The sequence below is a fragment of the Neophocaena asiaeorientalis genome, unplaced genomic scaffold (genome assembly GCF_003031525.2).
Source record: "Neophocaena asiaeorientalis asiaeorientalis breed wild unplaced genomic scaffold, Neophocaena_asiaeorientalis_V1.1 scaffold191, whole genome shotgun sequence".
NCBI lineage: Eukaryota > Metazoa > Chordata > Mammalia > Artiodactyla > Phocoenidae > Neophocaena > Neophocaena asiaeorientalis.
The window spans coordinates 5,522,647-5,544,130 of NW_020175105.1; the positions used below are offsets into that span (position 1 = coordinate 5,522,647).

Below are 21,484 nucleotides of genomic sequence, written 5' to 3' on the forward strand. Positions count from 1 at the left end.
TCATGTTAAAAATAAACCCTCTCTTGACCCCACTACTCCTTTCAATAGAGATTTCAATTTACAGAAATCTCTAAAGACTCATCCATAATTCATTTCTTGTATCCCTAGCCCCTAACCCACTCCAGTCAGGCCTTTGTCCCAACACTCTCCTAAAACTGCCCTTATCAAGGTCACAAATACTCTGTACATTGCCAGATTTGTCATATCTCAACCCTCATCTTACATAACCTCTCAGCAGCACTGACTCAGTGGTCACTTGCTTTCTGAAGCTCTTTCTTCACTTGGTTTCCATAACGCCATGACCCCCAGGGTTGTTTCCTACCTCACTGGTTTTTCCCTCTGAGTCCTCAACATTGCAGTTCCCAAGATGCTACCCCAGGACTTCTTTTCTTCTCTTGCTACCTTCATTCCTTTGATGATCTTATTCCATCTCAAGGTTTAAAAAACATTTCTACCCTGAGGATTCCCAAATTTGTATCTCTAGCAGAACATCTCCCAGAAACACCAGACTAGTATATCCAACTGCCTACTCAACATCTCCATTTAACTGTCCAATGGGCATCTCAAAGTACCATGCCCCAAACCAAACTCCCAATTATTCTCCAAATCCACTCCTATCCTAATCATCCCCATTTTATTAACTGCAACCTCATCAGGCCTATATTTGTATGGGAGTGATTCTCCAGGATTTGTATGTAATTGTTCAAAAAGGAGAACTATTTTGATGTCTATGTGGTCTTCAGGTCCCTTGGGATTGAAATATAAAATATTTAACTTGGGGGCTTCCCTGGTGGCGCAGTCGTTGAGAGTCCGCCTGCCGATGCAGGGGACACGGGTTCATGCCCCGGTCCGGAAAGATCCCACATGCCGCGGAGCGGCTAGGCCTGTGAGCCATGGCCGCTAGGCGTGCGCGTCCGGAGCCTGTGCTCCGCAACGGGAGAGGCCACAACAGTTAGAGGCCCGCGTATCGCAAAAATAAAGAAAAAAAAAATTAAGTTGGCAGGGCATGATTTTCAATTGGAATCAATTCCTCATTGGAGACAGGAAAGGTTTGAGGTAGATAATGCATTCGCTGTTGCCTTAAAAAAGAATCTAAATTTCAAAAATTTTTATTTTACTGACCTCCATTGCCCTCTGCATGGTTACCTGAACTAAGCATTTAATAAACTCAGTGTGATAATTGTGCAGTTGTAATTACTTTAGAAGTGTCCCTATTTAGATATGGCCGTCCATACTACCGAGTTCTTACGTGAAAGTCACACCCATCCATTCACACACTTTTTTCTACTACAGAAGTTGTAATACAACAAGGTGGTGACTTCCAGCGGGGAGCTCTGGGTTTCAGCTGGAAAGATGAGCCATACAGGCTGGGCAGCATTTCTCAATCTTGACTGAGGTTGGTACCATCGAAGGACATTTTTTAAAAGGAGGGAATCCCAAGCCCAAACCAACATCTACAGATTCTGATTTGGAAGACGTAAAGTGGGGCCCCAGGGTCCATATTTTTGACAGACACCCAGGTGAGTCTTAGTATTTAGGAAAGTTTGGAAAGCATTGGTGTCTGAAGATAACACTGGGTAATCCTGTAAGAATCCAACAAATTAATAATAACAGTAAACAGACACAGGAGGTACAAATGTTAAATGAATTTATCAATATATTCAAAGATATCACCATTAAGAATTCTTTCAACCAAAGATATGATAAAATTACTGTAAATGCCTGCTACAAACAGAAGATAGGGACAACATTTAACACCAGAGGATGTGGAGCAGGAGAGTCTCTTGTGGGTGGTGTGAGGAGGAATTAGCAGTCACTTCAGAAAATGACGGCCAGTACCAAGGTGGAGTGTGGACATACTTTTGAGTGTGTAATTTTACTCTAAAGTATGACCCAAAAGAAACACTTGTACAGGTACATGTATAAGCAAACTCTTAGCAGCGTTCTTCTTAATAGCAACGAAAGAAAAGAAAAGAAAAGAAAAGAAAGAAAGAAAGAAACAATCCAAATGTCCATCAACAGTAAAATGAGTAAATAAGTTGTGGAATAATTTTACAAGGGACTGTTTGTTACACAGCCCTGAGAATAAACGGACTACAGCTACTACAGCTAAGTATCAATATACATGAATATCAAAAACACTATTTTGGGTGAAGAAGGTAAGTCATAGAAGAATACAAACAGCATCTTCCCATTTACATGAAGCTCAAAAACAGGCAAACTAAACAATATATTGTTTATGCATTCATGTATGTCGTGTACAGCCTAAAGAAAACTGAGGATGGTTATAACCTCTGTGTGGGTGGAAGGAGAGAAATACAACTAGGGAGCATATAGGATACTTCTGCTTGGATTTGATTTCTTAAACTGGGTAGAGAACATGGGTATGTGTGTTATTATTCTTTAAACTGTTGAATCACTTGGTATATTATGTCTGAATATAAGATTAACATCAATGTTTAAATAATAATCACCATTTATTGAACATCTACTTTCTTCCACCCACTGTGAAATAAACTTGACATAATAGATTGAATATTTACCACAACCTTGCATGGCAGGTATTTCCTCCCTGTTTTACAGATTAGTGAACAACACAAACTTGTCCTTATGCTAACTGAAAGCCCAGGGCAGGATTTGAACCAGTCTGACCCTGAAGTCTTCTGACCCTGAAGTCTTCTGATATCCCCTTTCTCATAATGTTCGTTATTATTGTGCTGGGAACACTTCCAAGCACTTTACATGCAACCTTCACAAGCACCCGGTTTTGAAGATGAAGGCATCAGGCACACAGAGACAATATGATTTATCCAAGATGACACAACTGGCAAGTACTGAAGTTGCCTCCCTTTACACTCCAGTGCCTTCCAACTCTAACCTCCTCAATCTCCCTGTAATCCATTTCCCATCCTCTCCTTTCCTTCTGACTAGTGCTCTTCACTCAGGATAATCTCATCACCTCTTAGAACCTTAGACTGCAAACTACCTTCTGCTTTCAGTTTTACTCACTGTTATTACCCCAATCAGTATATCCTCTGCACTACTCCTACTATGGTCTTTCTAAAATGAAATTCTAGCTAGTCCCAGCAACAAGATGGACTGACCTAATGCAGACACCTCACACTATAAATGCAAAGAAATACTGGATAATATATGAGGAAAACAAATTTAATATGCACCCTGGATTGAAGAATGATGCTGAAAATAAAGAGTCCTGTTCCCCTTTCTCACTGTAGGCAGGAAAAATTGCAGACAAGTGTTTTTCCCCAGACAAAATAATAATAAAATAACTTTATTCCAAAGATGGACTGGTCCCAGAAGAATACTTCCCATCCTGGTGATTAGGAGTCTCCAAACATAATGGCCAGCTACCTGCCACCATAGGTAAATTCTGTTGGTCTATAAGCTCCAAATATTTGTCAGTAAGAATCCAGTCAAGAAAAGATACTCCATGTAGCACAGACAGAAAATTTAATACAAGGAGCTAGTTTCAAAGTTGTAAAGTTAAAAAGGAAAGCGGGAATGGTGAGAAAACACCCAAATTAGTAAAAGGAAGCCACTACCATGTGTAGGTCTGAAGGAATAATGGGAGAAGGGGTGTTCCCTGAGGCTTGGTGCCAAGGCCACCAGTCGGAGCAATGTCCGGGAGCCTAAACCAGAAGGGAAACGCAGCACTGTGGCAAACTTTACCTGGAGCTGAAAGAGAAAAGAAGAAACAGTCTAGGTTCTTCCCTCCTCCAGCCAGTGCCTCTCTATGGCTGAAACCAGTCACTAAGACAGTCTGGAAATCTAGTTTGCAGAGTCAGCCACTAGGATGAATCTTAGAGCAAACAGGTAAATGATTGGCCCAAAGAACTCTCAATGATATTTTTATGCCCTATCCTTAAATATGAGCTAAAAAAAAAAAAAAAATGACCCAGCAGGAAAGATAACGCAAAGAATGGGAAAACAAACATTCTTAAAATGAGAAACAGAAAACAATTCTCTTCTCAAAAAGACTTGAGATGTTATCGCATCCATGGAACAATAAGATGATGCTATTAAAAAATCAAAACAAAAAAGAAAGCTTAAAAAATACTAAATCATTGCTGAAATTTAAAAATTTAAATTTGGAAGATTAAACTCTCCCAGGAAATAGAACTCCAGGACAAGGAATTTGACTAACTAGAGTTCTGGAAAAGAAAAAGAAAGAAAACAGGGAAAACAGAGGAAAGAACATTTTCAGAAATAATTTCCTAGAACTGAAAGACACAGGTCTTCAGATTTAAAAGGTCTAGTAAGTGCCCAGCACAAGAGATAAATCACACCTAGGCAATTCTTTGTGAAATTTATCAAGGTAAAGGAAAGCCCCTAAAAGCTTTCATAATATCAACAATAATAGTAATAATTACAACTATAATAACAAAAGTAACCAACAAAAAATGAGAATCACACTGAAAATATATCAAAAGCAGTGTATTATCAAAGGCAATTATCAATATCTTCAAAGTTCTGAGGGAAAAATATTTAAGTTATTTAGAACCTAGTTTTTTATATGCAGTTAAACTATCAATCAAATACGATATAAGACTAAAGATATTTTAACCTCATACATTTTATTTAGGAAGTTATTTGGTGATATACTACAGTAAAATAAGAGAACAAAGCAAGAAAGTGGAAGAGAATCAAGAGAAGAAAGATCCCAGGGTGACAGCTGTACATCAGGACAAGAAAATGATCAGTCTGAATTGGAATGGGAGGACAGGCTTTAGAGGGAGGTGGGAGGGATGCAGAAAAGGGAAAATGCCATACATTCGATATTCCTTGAGAGATGGTGACAAGGCAGGCCACGTTAAGGAAAACAGAAATAAAAACATCAACACACAAAATACATACAACTGGTCAAAAAAGGAATGTAATCGTGGTATAATACTTGGCCAGAAAATTAGCAATATTTACTTGTTATAGTAATGTAAACCCCAGCTATTAATTTTTAACTTTTAGAATCTACCTGTATAAAAAGGACATAGCATCAAGTCTGAAAATGTAAAATTAAAAGCTGAGATGACAAGAGATGAGAGGTGATGGAGAGGGGCCAACTGAAGAGAAAAGCAAGTCCACAAAATCCTCATCCTCACGATGGGGAGTTGAAAAGATACCTTCTACACTTGTTAGAAAAATAGAGGTGTGAATACATTATTTAAAGATACAAAGGTAGTCAGAGCAATTAAAAATAGTGGTTTAGCTATGTTAGGAAGATGGAAAAGAAAAAGTGGCAGGTATGTGAGCTAAAGTATCACCTATCATAACAGAATATCAAGAGTATATCTAAATAGATGAATCTAGAAATAATTTCTATGATTTTGAGATTATCAGAAGAAACAGCTAAAATAAAAGAGTATGCTTCTAGAGAGTGGGACTGCCAAGTTGAAGGAACAGAAAAGGTTGATGTTATTTATAAGCCTCTGTAACACTTGAAAGTCTTGCTTCTTATTAGTTTGATAAAATGTACATGTGTGAGAGTTGCAAAGGTTTAAGCTACAGAATACCCAGGTATGAATTTTACACCATAGACTAGGATGCAAGAAATTCACATTTTCTCCTCTAATAAAAGTTAATCTGTTCCAAGATCCCATCCTACAGGTGGTCAGGAATTCAGCCTCAGTGGTTTGCAAAGACCCTCCCCCCAGGCCCGATGTTGCACAGGCCCTAAGGGCACACGAAGCCTTCAGCAGTCACAGTCTCCCTGGCGTTAGGTCCATCCAGCTGGCTGTCAGTAAGTTCATCATCTAACCCCTCAGCCCTCTAGAGGCAGAAAGCAGTAACCCTGTGCACTTCTACCTCAGAGTGCAAGCCTTTGTTTTTTAAAAAATGGAACGGAATACATTTAATAGAAAATGTAAGAATGCACAGTGAAAGGATAAGTACTGTTACCTAACCCTTTCCTTTCTCGTGTGTGTTCATGGACTCCTGTGTGTGTGTTTTTTATTGACCCTGAACAATGCTCCTTACTGACTTCTTTTTCTAAATATCTTGTCTCGTTACAGAGCATTCAGATAACAGCCTAGCTTACAAGCGTAGTTTTGCGACTGCTGGTTCCAACAAAGGCTTAATCTAGTTCAGGTCACCTCAACATTAAGACCTATAATATCGACAGATAAAACATAGATGAGAGAAAGAAGCCAAGCCTCCTAGGTACCCTAACTGTGCTGAAACTAATCAGGACAATCCAGGTCAGGTAAAGGCAACACGTGCAGAAGGCCAAAAAAGAAGTATTTAGCAAGAGATGAGTTTTCAGGATTAATTACTTTTGCTTTTAGTACAATTTTTAATAATGGCAAATTTAAAGACAATAATGAATCATAAACCATTGAAAAATATGAATCAATGAGTCCAAGTAAAGCAAGTAAATAGAAAATTGAATAAGGCAGGACTCTTGCTCAGAGTAGAATTCTAAGGGCCAGGAGTAGGGGAGTGTCCACTTCTATAAAAGGAGAAGGACTTGAGGATCTCCTGTGCTTTTCAACCTCTACCATTTTTCCTTCTAACTTTATGTGCTTTTAAGGTTATCTGTAAAATCTTTTAAATGAAACATGTTATTACTGAACAACAATGGAATGGGGAAAGACCAATATGTAATATTGAAAATAGTCAACACGTATTTCTTTAAACATATAGCATATAAATACACACATATTATTTATGTATATATATATATATATATATATAGACACACACACATATATAACTGTAATCGTTAACTGACCTGGGTTGTAATTCATTCTAGTGAGTTACTGAACCTGAGGACAGTTGCAGAAACCCCCGATTTGTAGCCAACTGTCATAAGTAGGGGTCGTCTGGGGACCCCACTTGCAGTTGGCGTCTGAAGTGGGGCAGTCACATGGGACTGAGGCCTTTACCAGGTGGGACCTGAGGCTACTCGAGACAGTGTTAGGATTGAGTTCAACTGCTGGACACTCAGTTGGTCGGAGAACTGGAGAACTGGGGTGGAAAAGTGACACATACTTGGTGTTAAAAGAAAACCATTACAGATCCAGGGAGTGCCCCTGAACTGAAGGCCAGCTTTGGTGGGGTGGGGACACTTTCAGATAACCTAGTCTCCTCTGAATACGCCAGATCACAGAAAAGCAACACTAAGAGACACCTGAGAAATCGCCTCTAATTTCTTCACAGAGACTAAACAGGTAGTGAGTCGTGCACAATTTTTAGATGTCTTGAGGCGACTATTTTGCAGCTTCCTAAAACGACTAATCATGCGTTTTCTATTGCCTACAGTGGATGTAATTCTTTCTACCCCAGGCTGATTAGGGAAGTGGTCAGAATAAACTGCTACCAATAGGACTTTCTGCACCCTCTTTAGACAGTCACACTTGGGAGGTTAGACACATTCTTCTCGCTTCTTAAGAAGGCATACCTGGGCTTCCCTGGTGGCGCAGCGGTTGAGAGTCCGCCTGCTGATGCAGGGGACACGGGTTCGTGACCCAGTCCAGGAAGATCCCACATGCCACAGAGCGGCTGGGCCCGTGAGCCATGGCTGCTGAGCCTGTGCTCCGCAACGGGGAGAGGCCACAACAGTGAGAGGCCCGCGTATCGCAAAAAAAAAAAAAAAAAAAAAAAAAGAAGGCATACCTTAGTTACCTTCCTGCTACCACCAAAACAGAGCAGGACTCTGTGAGGCCTTCTCAGGTACAAAAGCCCCCGCTGTGTCTCCTGTTTCTTGTTTGTGGAAAAAAGGCTTTAGTCTTCTAGGCCTTCCCTAAGTTCCAAAGAGGAGACTCTAGCAGTTACCAATTAGGAAAGTGAGGGAATGTAGAAACAAAGGAAAAGCAACCCACCAAGAAAAGTAATGGTAGCTTAAACACTAGTTCATCGATAAGACAGAGTCCTAGTTCTTCCTCAAGAGATAAACGTTAACAACCTGACGCGTATCTTTGAGTTGTTCTGCAGAAACTAAGAAGACCCCCGCCCGGGTAGAGGATGGTGACTACATGCTGAGCACAAGCACGTAGATCCCAGGCAGGCTGGAACCAGAAGGTTGATGATTAAGATTCCTGTCACCTCACCACAAACCAATCAGAAGAAAGTCCACAAGCGGATCACACACCCTGCAACTCTCACCCCTAATGTTGCCTTTGAAAGCCCTTCCCTGAAAGCCATCTTTAGGTTTGGAAACTGATGATATGAGAAATTTTAACAGGACTGTGGACAAGCTGCAGGGACAAGGGACAATGCCATATGAAGATAATCAGAGCTCCACCTGTGCCAGGGAACCCTGCTGCTGAGGTGAAAGGGTCAGGGAAAAATAAGATCTAACACTAAAATATCTATGTTCCAGGCTCTGGGCCAGCTTCATGCACACATACTTTCAGACCTAAGGTAATTCAGCAACACTGAAAACTGAGCATTAATATCTCTATTTTGAAGATGAGGAGACCGTAATTCACATGGGTTAAGGAAGCTTAACCTAAGGCCACGTAAACAAAGAATGTCACCCACCATTCTACTTCTAGGAATGGTGGGATGAAGGATTAAGTTGCAATCCACTGCAGTTGCCCACCGACAGTGCACCTCGGGGGGAATTCAGGTTAGAAAAAGCAGGAAGCACTCGGTGCTTTGGCTATATGGCCCCCAGATAGTTAAGATGCATGTGTAAGGAAGAATTTCAATAACCCCAGATTCCTGCAACTTCCTATACATACATAGGAAAAAAAAAAAAACAGCACTAAAATCATTAACTTGAGATGTCTGTTCTCTGTGATTAGCAGTGAGATTTTTTATGCTTGACTACATGTATTTCCCAGCCAAAAACATTGGAATATATGCTGGCTTCTCCCCTACCTCTTAGAGCAGTTCCTCAGAGCTACCTGAGAGCCTGCCTCCTGGGCTAGTGCTCAGTGAGGCCCAAATAAAACTTAACTCACAGCTGTCGCATCGTGCGTTTTCTCCATCCACAGCCACACGTCACATAACACGCTACCCGTTTGTGCAACAACTGCTGCTCTTCCCTGAGAGAAAAATCAGCTGGCTTTGTTACTGCCTCGGTTGCTGTGACAAACGTCCTGACATATTTTCACTTGGTTCTGTCCCCTTGACCTTCCCAAAATACATGGCAGAAACAAGTCTGTTTCATGTCTGCACAATTTTAGCTTCCAAAGCCATCTTATATCCATGAGGGTAACACTCTCTACTACAGGGAGGGCAGGGCCTTTTACTCCCATTACACCTGAGAGAATAATGCCAGAAGGGTTGCTGGTTTTTCTGCTCCTCCAATCTAGGTTGTAGGGGGTGGGGGAGGGGTGTTATTTCTTTCGTCTTGTTTTTTCACAAAGCCTCGAAGACATTCAAGAAAAGGCAGTGCTACCCTAGCTAGTTTCAGAAACATCTTTTCCAAGTGTAAACGCTTTCTTTCAAGGTTAGTCAGTCCTGAGCCACCTAAACAGGTGGCCCCTGGAACATCACGTGCAGCCCTTAACGCAGGGAAAGAGCCTTGGAAATTATATTGATGAAAAGACTTAAAATTACTTTGCCCTACAGAGACACAAGAGGGAACCCTATAACACCACTGAAGGAGGAAATACTTTTCTATGGAGGCCAGTGAGAGGGAGGCGGGTAAGAAGGCACAGCAAGTTACAAGTCCAGAACTGCTACTGTCCCAAGAGTGCAAGTAAAAGCCAAGACACACACACACACAATATTAGTGTTCTGATACTAGCTTACTAGCACCAAAAAAGTTGAGAATTTGCTTAGTGTAGTCTACTAAGCCAGTGTTTTAAGTTATCATGTTCTGTGTTGTACTTACAAACCAGCAACGGGCACTTCAGTCTCAGTCAACATAACAGTGGCGAATACGTTCAAACACTGCCCTAGGCTCTTGGGATACAGCAGCAAATAAGACAGACAAAAATGTCTGCCTTTCCCTGCACTTGTATTCTAGTGGGGCGGACAATAAAGAAGTAAAATATCGCTTTGAAATGCATACAAATACCAAATCACTATGTTGTGTAACAGGAACTAATAGTATTGTAGGTCATTTACACTTCAGAAACAAACTCATAGAAAAAGAGATCAGATTTGTGGTTACCAGGGGTAAGGGGGAGGGGTAAAAAAAAAGCAGTCAAAAGATACCTACTTCCAGTTATAAGTAATACCAGGGATGTAATGTACAACACGGTTAATATAATTAACACTGCTGGACATTATGTATAAAAATTGCTGAGTTCTCATTACAAACTAAAATATTCTATTTCTTTAAGTTTGTATCTATGAGATGTTGAATGTTCACCAAAACTATTGTGATAACCATTTCATGATGCATGTAAGTCAAATCACTGTGCTGTACACCTTAAACTTACCCAGTGCTGTATGTCAGTGATATCTCAATAAAACTGGAAGAAAAACAAAATATGCAGGTGGGATGGTAGTGGTGGTGGCAGTGGGAAGGGTGGAGGGCTAAGTAGTAAATTGTGGATATATTTTGAAGAATACAATCCCTACGTTACTTATTACACAGGGTTATTGAGAGGATCAAGTGAGAAGGAACATTAGTTTGAAAACAATAAAATCTTACATAAATTTCATTAAACCGATAAAGTATATGTTCCAATCTCTACTACTGAGTCAACACTTGTGATACTGTTCACTTAGAAATTCATTAAGTATTTGGTGGGAAGAGAATGCAAATCCATTTTGATTAAACTGTAGTTGGTGAAGTGTCTGATGTTCTGTTTTAATGAACTTTACTATATTAGAATCAAGCTATCTCAGGAGCCTCTTCTAGGTGTCGTCTAAAAAGCCTACAGAAAAGCTACAAGCAAGGCTGATTTAAAAAAATAGCAAGCTCTATTAGGACCTCAAGATCATGAGATAGGCATATACATTACTATAATAGTGGTTAGGGAGTGAGAGATGCTACAGGTACAATAAGCCTTACAAAACTGCATCCACAGAATCTAGAAAATCTGCCACAAAACTTCTAGAGCACACTATGACATGCATAACTTGCAGTAGATCGCAGCTGCTGTTAAGCAGGAGCTTTCCAATGTGAGGTGCACCCTTTAAACATGAAGCACCATGGTGCCTCCCGCACTCAGGTGAAACTAAGTACCCTTCCTTCCAGGCAGATAAATGGGAGACAGATGCCCCAAGAGGGACAGAGTCTGGAGCAAAGCACTGCTTTCCAGCAGTAACAGAGACACTGAAATAGAAACAGGGCTTTACTTCCTACCCTCTCCTATCAAGACTCTGCCATCCTGTCTGGACCATTAACTGCCTCCCTCTTCGACGTGTGTTTCTGTTGTTAACAGCAGGTTTTAGTCTAGGTGGCCAAGCACTTGGTTGTAAGGTGTAGGGGTTCATGGAAATGCCAGAACTGCCACAAGGGCATTAGTATGTTTTGCTGCAGGTATTAAGACACCAGAAAATTATCAAGAGCTTTAAAACCTTGCCACTGAAAGTGTGTTCTGTGTACCAGAAGCATCAGCAGGGAGACAGAAATGCAGACTCTCAGGCCCACCCAGACCTGCTCACTCAACACTCTTCAGGCTGGGAAGAAACTCCCTCAGGTGATTCTTAAACTTGCTGAAGTTTAAGAAGTACTGTTTTACAAAACAAACACACGAGCATATCTTAGATATACTAGGGGTATGGTTAGTAAGAAAAAATCTAGTTATTTATTCTTTCCTATTTAAGAATTCAATTGTTGAGTGTGAAGGTTATTCTGTTTTATCACCACAATCCTTGGTCAGCCCTCACTTCACATTTATAAATACAAAATATTTATGTCATGCCTTACGTACCCACGTGTCAGGAACCAGTAAGTCAGAAAAATAAAAAATGAGCTGCACAAATGTAGGCTATAGAGATTCATAATTATCTTACATCAAGTCAATATTTATGTACAGATTTTATCCTACAAGAAAATACACATTTGCCAGAAGCAAGTCTGACATTTTAGCAAGTGTACATTTTAGATTTCTACCATAAGTACTCAATACATATGTGTATATATGTAAATGTGCGTATATGTGTATAGGCACACTATATATGAGTGCTTGTGTAAACATAGAGACAAACATACATATGCACACATGCACGTAAACACACACACTTCTGGCCTTTAAGGAGCTACGTAACTATCAAACATAGCTATATGGTCTTCTTAAGAGCAGAGATGGCCAAGGCTTTATTTCCTTGAAGACATCAATTCATTCAAGACTGAAAACAGTTATCAGTATTTCAAAAATAGGCAGAAAATCTGTTATCATCACTATGAAAACAGACTTTGCTCTCTGAACCACAGACTTTGCTCTCTGAACCATGGATCCCAAAACTGAGGAATACTGCCAAACAATACCAGTTAGACACCTGTCTACCTTACTTGCTAAGAATCAGAGGACACCTACCAAATGTGTGCTGCTATACAATTTTTTTTTAAATATTACAACTTGAGAAATAAAGTTCAATAACTAAACACTGAATGAACAGATTAATAGTTTTATAAATAAAACTGAGAATAGACTGTCTCAATTTTATACCAGTATTTTTTTTAAAAGGGAAAGAAGACAAGGCACCTTTTCATCTCACATTTAATTATCAAAAAAATTCTTTAAAATATTTAGAACTCCAATGTTTACGACAGTATAACAAATTATAGTTTACCTGAAGAGGAGCTCTCACTTTAAAGTTTTTAACCATGATTTTCAGGAAGCTATTTCAAGTAGCACATAAACTTGTATATAGGTCTGATTACCTACTTACACCTTCAGTGTTTAGGGCCAAAACTCCTACCCCAACTTCAAGCTCTCTCTCACTATCTCTACCATCCTTTACTTGCTGTTTCTTCCTCCATGATGGCAAAACACTGATCTGATAGAGGAGTACTCAGAAAGTGCAATATTCCACTGTGCCCTTTAATTTCTCCTGTAAACCAAAATATAAAGGATTGAAGGAAGGGAAGAAGGGAAAAGAACCCATTATTTTTTACCACTAAAATCTGACAAATATCTGTGATGGAAAAAAGAGAAATTTGTCTATTTTGAAATTATTTTAATTTACAATTAGAAAACATCTTGGAAGAAAAAAATGAAAGAAAAACACAAAACATATAGGCAAATTTTTAGTCCATGAGCGTCTCAAATCCTCACTTGTTCACCAATCCCCAAGATGAAAAACACTTTTCTAAAAAGGTATTCAGCCACCACTGTAAAAGAGAAAAAGATGGTCAATTTTGAGTGTACATAAGATTTTAATAAGAAGAAAAATTTGAAATGCAATATGCTGTAATTTTACGGAACCAAAACCAGTTATTTGAGAACCACGCCTACGTTACTCCAAAATAGCACAAAAGGGAAGAAACAACTTTAAAATCTTGGAACGGAAAAGGTCCTTACAGAGGTCGTGGCTGCTGGAACAGGCTTAATCTTTTAAACCTCAGAATCCTCATTTGGAAAACATGCTTAACAGTCTAGCATAACATCTTTCTCAACAAGACGAAAAATATGAATTATGTAACAGGGCGGTTAGTTGAGAACTTTTTCAATTTGATGTACAATCAGCCATTTGAAAATCAAGAGTGCAGAGCAGTATGCTGGTTCTCAACCACTATATCTTCCCATAATCACTCAAAAACCTGGATTCATAATGAAAATAAAAATCACCTTTTCTACAGAAGACCTTCCAAGTTTCAAAAGCATAAACATTAAAACTGTATACTGAGATATACATTTTAAAACTGTGATGTTAAAGAAAAAGAATAATTCCAGTACTAGATGAAAGTTATACTCATAAAAGAAACACTCCTGCATCTATACTTTAACGTGAAGTGTTTTAAGTGCTTTTATCATTAAACTGTATTGCTGCAACTAAAATACCCACAACTATAAAACTCCTTTAAATTATAACCCTGTGGATATTAATTTTGACTACTGTAATTGTATAGAAGAAAAAATTTCATCATAAGGAAAAACATGTGATAATTCAGCCTAGTGAAAGAGAAGCTTGTGTTTATACTTCACTTGCTACTGCCTCAAAATGATTTAAACAGTGATTTATGCTCTTTCAAGTAGGAAAAAAAGATTTCTTTTAGTTTTACAGCTGTCATGGCATATCATGAATAAACTTAAAGTTTTCTGATAGCTTTTCTCACAAAATGTTTTATTTGGGCTTCATTTTAATGTAAAAACTATCTAGAGATATATTTTTTTAACTCTTTAAACACTGAAAACAATTGTGTTACTAGAAGAAAAGTTTTCTAAGCAACTAGCTTCCAAAAGGTCATAGTTCAACAATCTCTGACTAGCAAGGTTGGCAAAAGATATATTGTGCCTGCTGCAGAAATAAGAATTAAGAGAAAGCAAATTTTTTTTTAATTTTCTTTTTTTTAATTAGTTGGTCAGAGTTTGAATGCAAGCCAAGGTTTCTAAGAGGAAAAAAAAAGCAAAGAGCAAGCATAAAAGTAAGGACATATTGTTTTTCTTCTCTGACTTGCTATCTTTAAGTTTCCCTGTGCCCTTCATTCTGGCAAAAATTAAAATTCATCTCAGTCAGGAAACACACACAGCATAGCACCTGTATAGTCTAGTGAGACCAAGGCAAAAGACCACTGATAACGTGCATTTTCCATGTAAAAGACAACTTCATTCAATGGATTTTTTATACTAAATAATGATAATTAATCCTTGGATCTAAGCACACTAATACCACATGCTGATTAATTATCCAGTGACAAATAATATTTACATTTTACTGGATGGAATCAACCTAACAGAAATAGCCTTGGCCGGTGAATAAATGGATCCTTTTTTCTCAACAATTCAAATTATTACTGAACGTTTGTTAACTCCCTTGCCTTTTTTTTTTTAACATCTTTATTGGCGTATAATTGCGTTACAATGGTGTGTTAGTTTCCGCTTTATAACGAAGTGAATCAGTTATACATATACATATGTTCCCATATCCCCTCCTTTTTGCATCTACCTCCCTCCCACACTTGCTACTGCCTCAAAATGATTTAAACAGTGATTTATGCTCTTTCAAGTAGGAAAAAAAGATTTCTTTTAGTTTTACAGCTGTCATGGCATATCATGAATAAACTTAAAGTTTTCTGATAGCTTTTCTCACAAAATGTTTTATTTGGGCTTCATTTTAATGTAAAAACTATCTAGAGATATATTTTTTTAACTCTTTAAACACTGAAAACAATTGTGTTACTAGAAGAAAAGTTTTCTAAGCAACTAGCTTCCAAAAGGTCATAGTTCAACAATCTCTGACTAGCAAGGTTGGCAAAAGATATATTGTGCCTGCTGCAGAAATAAGAATTAAGAGAAAGCAAATTTTTTTTTAATTTTCTTTTTTTTAATTAGTTGGTCAGAGTTTGAATGCAAGCCAAGGTTTCTAAGAGGAAAAAAAAAGCAAAGAGCAAGCATAAAAGTAAGGACATATTGTTTTTCTTCTCTGACTTGCTATCTTTAAGTTTCCCTGTGCCCTTCATTCTGGCAAAAATTAAAATTCATCTCAGTCAGGAAACACACACAGCATAGCACCTGTATAGTCTAGTGAGACCAAGGCAAAAGACCACTGATAACGTGCATTTTCCATGTAAAAGACAACTTCATTCAATGGATTTTTTATACTAAATAATGATAATTAATCCTTGGATCTAAGCACACTAATACCACATGCTGATTAATTATCCAGTGACAAATAATATTTACATTTTACTGGATGGAATCAACCTAACAGAAATAGCCTTGGCCGGTGAATAAATGGATCCTTTTTTCTCAACAATTCAAATTATTACTGAACGTTTGTTAACTCCCTTGCCTTTTTTTTTTTAACATCTTTATTGGCGTATAATTGCGTTACAATGGTGTGTTAGTTTCCGCTTTATAACGAAGTGAATCAGTTATACATATACATATGTTCCCATATCCCCTCCTTTTTGCATCTACCTCCCTCCCACCCTCCCTATCCCACCCATCCAGGTGGTCACAAAGCACCAAGCTGATCTCCCTAAAATAGATAGCTAGTGGGAAGGGAGAAAACAAATCTTTAACACTTGTTTCAAAGACCTGTTGGGAACACCTGGACTAATGAATCTCAATCCCGAAAGGCTGTGCTAAGAGTACACTGTCCTAAAAGGTACTTTAGGTCACAACTCAGATAATGAAATAAAAGATGTCTGAACACAAAACTAGGATAAATAACAATGATGAACAGATTAAAAATGCAAAAGCCTTCCATAACGGAATCTAGCAAAAAGGAACTTAACAAGGGGTAATGTTCCATTCTTAGGCTAAAAACAAAGCACACCAACTATGTAAACCCAGGATAAAGGAAGTTTATTGTAGCCGTTATCTGTGAGAAACTGAAGATTTTAGCCTTTAGCAAGAAAACATCCACAGTAAGCACTGGATTCTAAACACTGGATTTTAAGAGGGCTTAATAAAATGCAAACTGGAGCCTGAAGTGAGGCGCCTGACTCAGGATGAGTAGTGGTCTGAAACTGAGCCGGAATGAGAGATGGCCTATACAATGGTTAAGAACACACGCTCCCAAGCCTGGGTTTCACATGCTGCTTTACCACTTATAGGCATGTGACGTACTTCCTTACTCTCCGTGCCTCAGTTTCTTCATCTATAAAATGGAAATAATAATACTACTACCTCACACAATTGTCATGAGGGTTAAAAGAGTCAGCTCACATTAAGCTGTGTGTCCTCGGCACACAGCAAGTGCTCGATAAATGTTAGCAATTATTATTACCATCATGATCCTTAGAAAAAGGTTAAGAACCTGCCGTTGTTCACTTAATTCAACACATACTCAAGTGTTTTCAATGTGTACAAGAATACACTGGACTAGGTTCTGTAGTGTATAGACACACAAAAACTACAGAATATATATATATATATATATACAGTTACGTATTAATATTACCTTACCAATTAATTAAACTTCATAACAATTTAAAGAAATAACTGTCAGTTATACCTGTCTGACAATGGACTGGGGAGCAGGAGAGCAGAAGCACTGAGCTTATGTCACAGACTCCACCCTACCTCCTCTGTTTACTGACTAGGTAGGGGCTGTAGCCCAGAGACACTGAGCTCAGGTTTCCTAATCCTACTTCAGGATTCGCTCCGTGATTCCACTATTCCAGAAATGGCATTCCTCACTAGGAATATAATAGAGATTTCTGAACTGATGGAGGAGGTTTGAGAGACTTGGTCCTTTCTAGGTCTAACTTTCTGTGATCCTAAAATACCCCTTTGTGGCATGTCTGCATAATAGCTATGAAAACCTACTTAAGAAAGCCACCTGACAATACTCATCCAGTCTCGTCATTTAAAAGACAACTTCCACCAGCATCCATAATAAAATATCTAGTACTTACAGAGACTTATAGTTTACAAAGCATCCCCACCCCATAAAATAAGTCTAAAAGGCTTCTCTCATGATTATCTCACTGGCAGGTAAGGCTCAGAGATTAGGTGAATACAAAATCACAGAGCAAAGAAGTACTGCAACTCATACTAACTCTTTACACCAAACAAAATGGCCTAAAACTGACTGCTCTAATTGCACACTGCCATAAGGTGTTCCCAACAACTTGTAATGAATCTTGTAATGAATCTAAAAAGCAAAAGCATTTAAAATAGAATAAAGTAATCCCAGTGTTCCTCTGTCTTTTCTCCTCCTAATATACCTAAAAGTATATTAGTATCAATGGCTCATTACAATAACCACAACTTCCATTTAGGTTCTTACCCAAATTATTTTTTAGGGTTTTACATGACCTAAGTCATTAATCTTTCCATAGCCCTAGTTAAGAACTATTATCCTTATTGAATAAACTGGGCACAGAGGAGCTAAGCAAGCTGTCCAAGGTCATGACAACTATTAAGTAACAAGAAAGAGAATCTAAACCTAAACAACCTGGTCCAGGGTTTGAACTCTATCGCTGTAGTGATTTTCAGATGGGGAGCATTTTCTCTGCACCTTAAAAATCTTGTGGACAAGTTAATATATTGCAGAAAGAGGACTTGGATTTGAATATTGGTCCTGTCACTGAATACTTGTTTTGTCTCATACTGAGTGCCTTTAACTCACTTCCTTGATCCTTTAAAATTTTACTTATTAAAAAATCAGTGCCTATCTCACAGAGTAGCTATAAAAATTATATAAGATTTAGTCACTTTGAATTATCTGGTACTCAGTAAACAGCAGTAGACTGTACCTACATTAAAAAGTCAAGAAACATACCTGTGTATTAACGAAATAGCAGGCTGTTAACTCAAATGGTTTGCATTTTCATTCTATCCTAGATATTGTCGATTTCATAAAGTTTACTTACACAATGATGTTATTAATAGGAATATGGATCAATTTCACAAAAAAGCCAATGAATCCCATTATAGCAAATCCTATTGCAGTTGCCATGGCAATCTTCTGGAATTCTGGATTTAAAAACACAAAATTTACATTATTTTTTGCACTGTCACTGCAAGTATAGGGGGAAAAAAATTAGCACTGACATAAACTTACTGATGTACATTTCTCCTGATAATAAGTATATAATTTTACATAAAACATGACAGTATTAATAGTAAATAAGGTATTTGACAGATTTTTTAACTGTCATATTTTATCGATATTTAATGATATATAAAAATAAATTGCATGTTCAGGCTAGTGATTCCATCAACCAACAGTGACATATGTATCTTCCTAGCAAATGACCAGAATACCAAAAAGAAATGAAACATGGACAGAATACACAGTATCTGTCTTAAAAACTTTGTAACACTGCTAAAAGTATTAACTGTAAAAGCACAGAACATAACTTTTTATAATAGGTCACCTGTCTTTGATATTATAATGAAGCCAAAAATAAGGCTTGAAAAACCGAACTGGGTTGAGCACAGTTTTATGTAAAGGTCCCAGACCCTGGTAATTTTTCCATTTAATGTTATTTCCTCAGGGAAGCTCTCCCTGACCTCCTGACTTGGTCAGTCCTCCTATTACATGTTGTCAAATATTCCTCTATTTACCTTCCATAATACTTACCACAACAGTAATTAAAAATTGTAATTGTCATTATTTATGACTATCTTCTCTCAAAGAATCTAAGGTCCATAAAAGCAAGGACTGCTCCCTATTGTATATTTTTATATATTATGCTATATATGTATTATAATGCATCATATTATAGTCTCTATTATATTCCCACCTCCTAACTCAGGCAGCAGTCAATAAATGAACAGAAGCAGACAAATTGTGGTACACCTTTTAACACATGAATTGTGATAAATAAGAAGTTAAACTTCCTAGGTTGGCACCAACTGTTGATTTCACGTTAAGGCCTTTTTTGCTTGGGGGAGGCTTGGGGAGGGAGTGGCACCGCAGGAAGAGCTCCAAAAGATTTTCCAGAGTAGAAATGTGAAAGATAGTAAAAACTCTAAAGTCATTAAATACGACTAAGGCAAAAGCAACATGGAAAATAAGGCTGTAACGAATAACCTTATATGATGTGAAAATACATATAAGAGAAATAACAATGTTAAAAAGCAATAAAGTAAAATAAATCAATAAAAATGTTGATGAAAGAATTGCAGCAATTATTAAACAGGAAGACATTAATCAAATAAAGGGCTTAGAGAATGCAAAGATTTAATTTTTTTCTCTCATACCTTTTCTATCCGGTTTGGTGCACCTTTTAACCAGCCGAATTGAGTCCTTCACAAACTGCCGACTTGGCTCAACGAACTGCATTACCTGATCCATGATGCCTATTTAAAAAACAAAAAAGATACTCAGTGATGTTATTTATTATAGAGCAAGGACTTGCTGAGTTATACCAAAATGTGAATGAGACCAGCCTGATATGGGTGGGTCGATATCATCTCACAAAAAAAAAACCACAGACTCCAAGAGTAAATTGACATTATTTTTTGCAATCTCCAGCCAATCATCAAAACAAAGGCAATAAGAAAACCGCAGGTTTTCCCGTGTTCTTATCACTGACAAAGGACGCAAGCTCTTAATATAAAAGGGCTCTCACTACGAAAAGTCTAATAAGCACTTGACAACAGATCCGCTCCTCACCCACCCTGCAGTCCTCCCGTTGCTCCTGCTGAGGAATCAACAGGGTTGGGACCCAACAAATATTTGCTATATTTTATTTTAAACTCCCCAGACCCCAGTGTCCCGTGCAGTGAATGCCAACTGTGATGCTTCAAGGGCCTAGAGTAGAGGTAAATGTGGACTTCCATCTGACTGTTCCAAACCATGGCCACACAACATTTTAAGAAAAGAGTTTCTCTGCATGGGGCAGATCATCTGTACAATTTTCAAAACCACAAAAACTGGCTAAACCAAGACCCTGACTCTCAGAAGCTATCTGCTGAAGTCTGAACCTTTAGGTCTGGACACACCTTTTAAGGAAAAGGGCTATATGTATGTTACCGATGGGCTCTCTTGTGGAACCCGTCACACAGTAGAACTGTCATCCAACCTTGGCTCTGACAGTCACTGGTACAACAGCCAAAGAAGCCGATTCGCTACTTGGACTTTACTGTATTTCAGGTGCTTACAACCGTGGCCAGGCACCCAGATACTCGATAAGCTTTTGTTGAGCTAATGCCCCCCGCAAGAGGTGGTGGTGCAAATCCCTTTGTATGAAATGCAGCCTCTCTAAGCCCCGGTTCCTCACCCAGGAACACTGAAAGGACGTCCGGAATTGTATAAACGTCCCAGGCCAGGTGTGCTAGGCCCCTGCAACACACAGGTAGTAACGCCTGTTTCCTTAGTCTTGCACTTAACTCTGTTCTGCAAATCCACTGAGCCTAAACTTCACAGATGTCGTGATAAATGAGAAGGGTCCTTTCAGGAAAAAAAAAAAGAAATACACAAAAAAACCCGTGCAACACCCGAAACACTGCACTGAACGTCAGGGGAAGGGATCCAATAACCCACTATGGCCTCCTTCCAGACTCTAGATTAACCCTTTCACCCTCACGGCACAGGGAGGAGCTCCCCGAGACACGCTCCACACACACGGCCCCAAAGCCAACACCGAAGAGACCCTCCGTGACCACAGCACCGAGACGGCGGAAGCGTTCCCAGCAAGGTGGCCGAGCCCGCGCGGCCGCAAAGCCGGCCCCGAAGGACAGAGGCCCTGGAAGCCCTTCTCCATCGGGTACGCGGGCCGCGGCCCCGGGTCTGCTTCCCCCGACGCCGTGCGGGCAGCCGGCGGACGGCCGGCGGACTCGCCCACGTCCGCCACCTCCGCGAGTGACCAAACGGTAGCCCGGAGCCCACACCAGACGCAACCTCACCTGCCCGCCGTCCACTGTCCAAGTCCAAGACACGTAGCACAACAGCCGACACACAGGCGCCGACCGGAACCGGAAACCGCCTACTGCCCGCCCACCCCTCCGTTCATTGGTCCTTCGGGAAGACGTCGGCGCGCAGGCGCAGTCCGACG

The 21,484-nt window shown here is 39.0% G+C and overlaps 1 protein-coding gene across 1 annotated transcript; it reads right to left on the reverse strand.

Moving 5' to 3' along the window:
* Positions 1 to 13,029: 13,029 nt before the first annotated feature.
* SEC61G (SEC61 translocon subunit gamma) lies at positions 13,030 to 21,451 on the reverse strand. The gene is made up of 4 exons (XM_024764382.1): positions 21,336 to 21,451; positions 19,689 to 19,787; positions 18,353 to 18,455; positions 13,030 to 13,198 (listed from the first exon to the last, which is right to left on the reverse strand). The coding sequence occupies exons 2-4, from the start codon at positions 19,780 to 19,782 to the stop codon at positions 13,189 to 13,191; spliced, it is 207 nt and encodes a 68-aa protein (XP_024620150.1). The 5' UTR covers positions 19,783 to 19,787; positions 21,336 to 21,451; the 3' UTR covers positions 13,030 to 13,188.
* Between the last annotated feature and the right edge of the window lie 33 nt (positions 21,452 to 21,484).

Bases quoted from the DNA above. Each gene is read 5' to 3' on its own strand.
- SEC61G (XM_024764382.1), bottom strand. From the start codon at position 19,782: ATGGATCAGGTAATGCAGTTCGTTGAGCCAAGTCGGCAGTTTGTGAAG. The intron at 18,456-19,688 runs GTATGAGAGAAA...TTTTAAATCCAG, and splicing joins CACCAAACCGGATAGAAAAG to AATTCCAGAAGATTGCCATG.